This window comes from Rhincodon typus, chromosome 4 (assembly GCF_021869965.1).
Source record: "Rhincodon typus isolate 14 chromosome 4, sRhiTyp1.1, whole genome shotgun sequence".
NCBI classification, from domain to species: domain Eukaryota; kingdom Metazoa; phylum Chordata; class Chondrichthyes; order Orectolobiformes; family Rhincodontidae; genus Rhincodon; species Rhincodon typus.
In genome coordinates, this window is record NC_063335.1 from 31646843 (window position 1) to 31655283 (window position 8441).

General features: G+C 37.9%; 1 protein-coding gene across 2 annotated transcripts in view; it reads left to right on the top strand.

Annotated features, from left to right (window-relative positions):
* The window catches only part of LOC109919274 (gamma-glutamyl hydrolase (conjugase, folylpolygammaglutamyl hydrolase)), a 50348-nt gene extending 43179 nt beyond the window's left edge, over positions 1 to 7169 (top strand). For both annotated transcript variants that reach the window (XM_048596058.1, XM_048596059.1), the window contains exons 8-9: positions 1173 to 1310; positions 5860 to 7169. In XM_048596058.1, the coding sequence (XP_048452015.1) occupies positions 1173 to 1310; positions 5860 to 5978 (257 nt within the window). In that variant the 3' untranslated portion in view covers positions 5979 to 7169. The remainder of the gene's footprint in view (positions 1 to 1172; positions 1311 to 5859) is intronic.
* The last annotated feature ends 1272 nt before the right edge of the window (positions 7170 to 8441 follow it).

Genomic DNA, 8441 nt, shown 5'->3' on the forward strand with positions numbered 1-8441 from the left:
CACACACACACACACACACACACACACACACACACACACACACACACACTAAAACACAAACAGATTCTAAACAAGGCCTCACACCTAACATGCATTGTCTCACCTAAAATGTCACCTCTTTTTTACACTGATAAAACCTTTATTTCTCTCAGGGCAGTGACTTGAAAGGAATTCGGGGATTTATGTATGCATATTAATCGATTTAAAACTTCTAACAGAATAGATATTTAACAGCATCTTAGGTTTGTTTAGTACATCCTCGTCAGTCGTGTGACCCTTTGATCTTTTACTTGTAAAATCTCTGTCTGATACTACCTCTCTCACTAACACCTGAAGGAGGAACGAGACTCCAAAAGCTTGTGTTTTCAAATAAATCTGTTGGACTATAACCTGTTGTGGTGTGATATCTGACCTTGTCCACCCCAGCCCAACACTGGCACCTCTGTATTGAGAATACTTACTAGTACTAAGTTAGTGTATTTCATCAATAGAAATATTTTAATTGCACTTTGATTGTTAATTTATTTGTTGAGATGTTATCCTTTCTTAATGAGAAATTTATTTGTGCTTGACATTAATATATACCACATCTGCATTTTGCCATGCAAAAGCCCAGTGCCTTTTGAATGTTGCTGACATGTGTGTTCATGCAGAAGTTTGAACCATCCAGGGAACCATTTAAACTTGTCAAAGTATCTCACGGAAAAGTAACTGTTCAGATGCTAAACAGAATTCTACCCTTGTTAAACACAGATCAGCCATGACTTAGAGTTTGAGGGAAGAATGAGAGAGTGCAAATATCAGGAAAAAAAACACTGATGCATTCATCTGTTCCCATCTGCAATACTAATATAAAATATCCAACTAGAAGTTTGTCTCAATAAAGTTTATATACATTTTGCTGTATTTACTTCTTTCCAGAGCAGATGTACACATTAGTATGAGAGGACAATTCAGCACTTTGTGCATTAATTGTAAGAGTGTGTCATTTTAAGAGGATGCTTCCAGACAGAATATCAAATTAAAATTAGAAAGGGGTTCATGTAGCTTGTGCATTTCATTCCTGCAAAATTTGACCATTAATCTTTACGTAAAGTATCCAGAACTTGGAAATCTTTTATGCAGAAATGTTTGTTTTTAAAGGAAATTGTATTTTGTTTGCTTTATTACAGGAAAAAGCTACCCTGTTTATGGAGTTCAGTGGCATCCTGAGAAAAATTCTTTTGAGTGGACCAGAAAGGGGAAGATCCCACATACTCCTCATGCTGTTGAAGTTGGATGGTACATGGCTAACTTTTTCGTTAATGAAGGTATGGACAATGAAAGAAAATAGCTTTTGACCTTTTTTCTCAGTGCAAATATTTAGTTTTGCATTCATTGATTATCAAAATGATTTATAACAATTGAAGTGCATTTGTAGAACCATTGAAAATGATCTTGTGCGTTTAATAGCTGACCAGTACAGCATTTCAGTGGCTTTAAACCAATGGCTGAATAACTACATCACAAATTTGATCACAAATTACACGTCCATAACAACAGAGTCAACTTGGCCAGAAAACCCCATCAGAAATAGTCACCTTGAATGGGCATTGATGGACGATCTTCCAACCCATTCACTAATCGTCCAATCTCTGGGCCAAATGTAATCACTTCAGACAATGAACTTTGGCTGAGAAAGCAATGTATCCAACCACAATGTAATGTAAACCATGGACCCGAAATCCACTAGCCGCAACCAGTTTGGGTATGTAGGAACATAGGAACCGCAGTAGGCCATTCAGCCCCTTGAGCCTGGTCTGCCAGGTAATGACAGAAGTCACACAACACCAGGTTATAGTCCAACAGAGTTATTTGAAATCATAAGCTTTTGGAACGCTGCCCCTTTGTCAGATGAAGGGGTAGTGCTTGAAACAAGAGGATCCAGTAATAAGCCAGCTGATCCTCTTTTCTGTTTAAGAAATTGCTTTTCTGCAGGCTACAGAAGAGATGCTGAAGAAACAGGAACCTCGAGTAGGCCCCTTTCTGTTCAGTTGGCAAATTCTAGCACTGAGCGCTGTTTGGCCAGAAAGATGCTGTGGGCAGTGTTTTATGAATCTATTCAGAAGCTGTTGACTGTTAGTTTAAGAATTGTTATAGATTGTCTATCAACATTTTAAATTGTCTCGCTGTCATATCCAGAGAAATCATTAGGTTCAGCCTTTGACCCTCGAAAATATCAGTCTACCATTCTGTATATTTTTTATTGGACGTTAAAATGTCTGCTTGTGTATGTGAACATTGGAGAGTTTCTATTATTTTTGTTGGATTGAATTAAATATAACAAGAAATGCTCCTTTTTTTTGTTAAGTCTTCCAAAGAGAGAGGTAGTGACTCTGGAACAGGCTGCCAGAGGTGGTGGTAGAAGTGAATACAGTTTTGTCATTTACTAAACATTTAGACAGATACATGGATGAGATAGGTATGGAGGGATATAGACCAAATGCAGGCAAAAAGGACTAGTTTCAATTGTGAAAACTTGTGTGGCATGGGTAAGTTGGGCCGAAGGGCCTGTTTCCATTCTGTAGACCTCTATGACTCTATGAAACCAATTTCTGTGTTTCTTTCAAAAAGACAGCACAGAAACATTTAAACATTCACTGAATTGGAAAAATGTTTTCTTTCAAAACAAAACCTGTTGAGATCAAACAAAGGGCCTGTCCCTGTGCTGGATTGAATTGTGTTGCAGAAAGAGTGGAGAAATGGGGGAGTTATTTTATTCCCCCTCACCCGGTCATAACAGAAATTTGGGGATTTCATCCATGATCAGACCTAAAGACAAATGAGAAATTGGAATCAGGAAATCAAATTGATTTGATTTGATTTATTACTGTCACATGTACTGAGGTGCAGTTGAAAAGTGCTGTCTTACATGCTTTACAGGCAGATCATATTATACAGGTGCATCCGTGTAACAGAACAGAGTGCAGGATACAGTGTTACAGCCGCTGAGAAGGTGCAGAGAGAAATCAATATTAACATTAAAAAGGTCTGTTCAAAAGTCTGATAATAGTGGGGAAGGAGATGTTCTTGAATATGCTCGTATGTATATGTATACAAACTTTCATATCTTCCTGACAGAAAAGGGTGGAAGAGAACATTACCAAGGTGGGAGGGGTCCTTAATTATGTTGGTTGCTTTCCTGAGGCAGTGGGAAGTATAGATGGAGTCAATGGATGGAAGACTGGTTTGTGTGATGGACTGGGCTGTGTTCACAATTCTTTGTAGTTTCTTCAGGTCTTGGGCAGAGCAGTTGCCAAACCACGCTGTGATGTATCCAGATAGGATGCTTTCTAAGGTGCATTTTTTTCAAAACTCTTATGTCCAGATTTTCTTGTCGTTTACAGTACTAGGATACTTAATATATCCACATTCACGGCTAGTGCCTTCCTACAGCAGGGTGAATTAACTTGGGACAGTTTAAAGCACTGGAAGTTGAAGAACCATGGACTGCAACAAGGCTTTTAGACCTAAGGGTCCATCTAAAGAAAAAGAAAGCCAATATCCCAAAGTTTACACCAACCATTTTCCAATTAACTCTGAAGAATAGAAGGCAGATCTGGAATCTGAAATGTACAGGCTAGCATTAGCAAAGAGAGAGTTGGAGCATCTGAGATTAAAATTCCAAACTAAGAAAAAGGGAAAAGAAAATTCCAAGAAAAGGCAATTCAGGGAGGAGAGAGAATTCCAGGAAAGGGATAGACAGAGTTTTCTGAAGGTAAATGAAACAGGAAAGGGAGCTGAGGCAGCTTGATGGGAGTAGGGAGAGGTCAGATATATCCAGTGAAGACAAAAGTAGAGAAAGAACAAGAATTTGCTGGAAAAGCTCAGTGGGTCTGGCAGCATCTGTGGGCAGAAATAAGAGTTAACGTTTCAGGTTGAGGGACCCCTCCTCAGAACTCAACCCAGGCTATCTCAGGGCTGAGTGCTAAGCTATTCATGTACACACAGTTGGTATACAGGTTCAATGAGAAAGGTGTGCAAGAAAATTTTAGAGCCATTTGAAAAGGCTGCCATGAGTCAGTGGAAGTTTGGACCCTTCTACCACAAAGGGGAACCTCGGGAGGTTTGTTTAGAACTTAGAATTAGGTTTTATTGTCATAGGTACTCAAGTACAGGACTACAGCGGTTCCATCTTAGGTACAAAGTACCTCGTTACAAATGTTGGATACAAAAATCGGAATAGAGTTGTATTACCTAACAGTGATTCATAGCATAAGTTAGAAATAAGACATTGTTAAAAGGATAACATCACAGTCAGATAAACTGATCACAGATAAACATTACATTGTAGTAGATCAGCAGGGTCTTCCACATGTGGTCTGACCGGCTTTGCAAGGCGCAGACAGCTCGCACCGGAACCCAGTCTGACAACTGTCCCCACTCCACTCCTGCTTTCTGCTGCTCCAGGCCTCCCATCGTTTAAAATACTGAACAAGACCTTTTCTCATTGTCCAACATGAGTTATTCAAACTGTGAGATGACTAGGAATGCTATCCTGATCGGATATGAGCTGGAGACAGAGGCTTAGCACTAAAAATTCTGAATTTCACAGAAACAGTCCAAAACTAACTTGATCAATTAGGGAAAGGCGATCGTATGACAAGCCAACTAACCCTCGCCTGTTTAAGAATTTGCTTTCAAAGGAGAAGCTTGCTCTCAAATTGACCATAAACATATCTAAATCATCTCAATGCGGAATCTAGAGGGAAACCTTCTAAGCATGAAACCTTCTAAGTCATCAGCCTACATGCCCTGGATACTTTTAACTTTTGTTGAACTCTTAAAAAGACTGCTCAATCTATTCTCGTTGACAACTTGTATTTGTGTGAGAGTGTGGATTGTGAGTGCACATGCGTATAAAAGCTGCAGCATTTTTATGAGACTGCATTAAGCACAATAAATACTGCTTATTTTTTTCAAGGTTTAAAAGGAAACCTGTCTGTATGCCTCTAATTGTCACAACACGTGAAACACACAGTAAATTAGCAAGCATATCCTTTTTTAAAAAAAAAAAAAAAATACCTGTGGCAGTCAAATGAGGAGCAGGGGAAGCAGGGAGCTAGCCATTCACAGTTTCCCCACCCGGTCAAGACAAACCCGCTCAGTGGCAGTTTTCGGAGTTGGAATTTCACTTGAAGGATCTTTGCGTGTACCTTGCTACAGTTAAGGAGTTAAGCTTTCCTGAGTTGATAAATGTAATTCTATCTATCTGCCCTCAAAAAATGGCAATCTTCACATTATGAACAATTGCAGAGAGGACAAAATTTTACATGCGAACACCTGTTGAAACCTTAAATCCCTCCTTATAGCCCCCTCCAAACTCTCCACTTTAAACAAGGTACAAGTATAACCTTTCATCGGAACTTTCAGCAGTTCTGATGAAAAGTCAGCAGACTCAAAACGTTAATTCTGTGTTTCTTTCTCTACAAATGCTGCTGGACCTGCCGAGTTTCTCCAGTAATTTCTGTTTTTGTTTCAGATTTCCAGCATCCTCAGTTCTTTGTTTTATAAAAATGGAATTTTGTTAGAAACTGAACATAGAAAATTATTGTTGTCCCAGTCACAACTTTTTTCTCCCATTAGTCTATTGAAAATTACTGTATAATTATGGCTTCCTGGTGCCCGGCATCTGTGAATCTGTTGATCCAGCTTTGCCTAGCCATTTACCTCTTACCCACATGACTGAAGTAGTTTCCTGTATTAATTAACTGTTTCATTTTCTACATTTCTCTGTTTTCATTTCATAGCAACAGGTCTCAAAAATCAGTATTGGAATTCTTTCAAAGCTTATAATGCAATTATTTTCTTCTTTCTCAGCTCGCAAGAATTGGCATCATTTTTCTGATAAAGCAGAAGAAGAAAATGCTTTGATTTACAACTATGCGCCAGTTTACACAGGGAACATTTCTGGCTTCCAGCAAATTTATATAATCTAAGGTACCCGCTTCAGTTAGAGTTGGGCTCTAGCAAACCAAATGGGCAGTTTGGTGTCTTTGTGAGGAGCATTGTATTTTCGTGCACAATGCATATGATTTTTCAATCACTTAGAAATTAAATTTTAAATGTTAAATGTAACCGCTAGATTTGATCTGACAGGTGTACTTTTTACATTCAGGCAGTTCTGGTAACTGTAGCCATAATTGCGATTAGTTGATTGCCACTGGCTGCAGAACAATGTCAAGATAAACTTACTGCGTTTTGTGAGATCCATTTGTTAGTGAGCCTTCCTGTTATTGGCTAATAATCCAGAACCCAATAATGTTCTGGGGACCCAGGTTCAAATCCCACCATGGCAGCTGGTGAAATATGAATTCAGTAAAAATCTGGAATAAAGAGAGCTGGTTTAATGGCAACCACATAACCACTGTCTATTATCATTTTTAAAAAAAAGACAATCTGATTCAATTAACGTGCTTTAGGGAAGGAAATTTGCCGTCCCTACCTTTATCTGATTTACATGTGACTCCAGACCCACAGCAATGTGGTTGACTTTTAACTGCCCTCTGGGCAATTAGGGATGGGCAATAAATGCTGACCTAGCCAATGATATCCTCATCCCATGAATGATTACATAAAAAAAGAGATACTTCTGATCTAACTTCAGAAAAAGGATTTACCATCTGTGTGCCCCTGACTCTTATTGCCATCAGGATGGACATAGCTAGCATAAGTCCCAAGACTGACTTTTTTAAAGTTGCCTAAATTTAAAGTCACAAGCATTCCTTTGTGGTGCAAGCTACACATTAGTAAGCCTCTGAGCCTGCTTTAAGAATGAGACTGATTGATTGACAAGCTTTTTTTTTGAGGTTATAGTGAATATCTTGCAAAGACTGGAGGAGAACAGCACACTTCCAATATTACTGCAGTGAAATTTGCTATAGACCTTTTTTTAACCTCTTTGTAGAATTCCCTGCCTTTTCCAGTGAAGCACAAAAGTAAAGGGGCTAATGCTGGACATCACTTTTCACAAGGATAGTATGATTGATATTACAACAGCTTTTTCAACCTAATAAGGAAAAGTTACAAAACAATCATTTTCTCCAATGAAAACTGAATGTAATTATATTGTTGACTACTAAAGAAATTAACAGCTTTGTATTAATTCTCAATAAAGTATTTTTAAAACAGGCTGTCTCCTGTGAAATCAGTGCAACAGTTTACATATAAAGTATTAACTTTGTCTGGTCATATTGAATTTTTTTCAACTAATGAGTCTGGCCTTTTGACTTTTGGTTAAATACATTTTTACTAATGCACACTGCACAGGTTTAAGAGGACAGGGATTTGTGCTTTTCAGAAGAATCACAATCATTGCAAGTTATGCTGTGGTTCACTCTGAGGAAAGGCAGAACCTCAGAATTGTTATGATGGAGATGGAGGCCATATGGCCCATCATGTTTACACTAACATTCAAAATACATTTTTCAGGCAATGTTCAGTGGATCTTGGAAATTTTACACTTTTTTTTTCAGTCTCTCAAAGTATTTATTAAATGAATTATTCAAATTCAGTAAGCAGTTGGTACAATATTTATCCCATTGTTTTTGACCTATCATAAGATGTTCCTTTCTTAATTGAATGAGAAATGGGAGGACAATTTTGCATTTTATAGGTTACTGTGTGTGTGTGTTTTTAACAAAGAAAAATACACCTCAAACTAGATGCAGACTAGCTTAAAATTCTATTCATATAAACTAATTTTAGAAATGAAGGTGGAGAAAAGAAGAAATGCTTACAATTCACATGTAATCCAATGTACAATTTAATCATTTTGAACACCACAAAATATTTACCATCAATACTTTTTTTAAACATGGAACCCAGGAGAATGGACTTGCTAGATAAGTAAATATTGTTTACATTGTATTTCTATCAGTAACACACTCAATACACCAGAATGTGCTTATGTATACAAGATTATTCTTTAAAAAGTTACACAAAATGTGCTTTATTCATAAGGTTAACACAAGAAATCCAGTATTCAAAGGCTATCATCAGTGCACATATAACTGCTGCATTAGTAACACTACACATTTGTAATCAGTAGAAACATAGCAGTTTCAAAGACCTTTTGAAACAACAGGAACTCCAGCCCATAACTGACCACTATTCCTCCTGCCATTCGAAAACCATTGTTCTACATGATGGAGTCTAATTTAGATAAATGTGAGGTGTTGCATTTTGGAGAAAGCAAATCAGGGCAGGGCTTATACACTTAATAGTATGGTCCTGGGGAGTGTTGCTGAACAAAGAGACCCTTGGAGCACAGGTTCATAGTTCCTTGAAAGTGAAGTCGCAGATAGATAGAATAGTGAAGGTGGCGTTTGGTATGCTTGCTTTTATTGTTCAGTGCATTGAGTATAAGAGTTGGGAGCTCATGTTGTGGCTGTACAGCACGT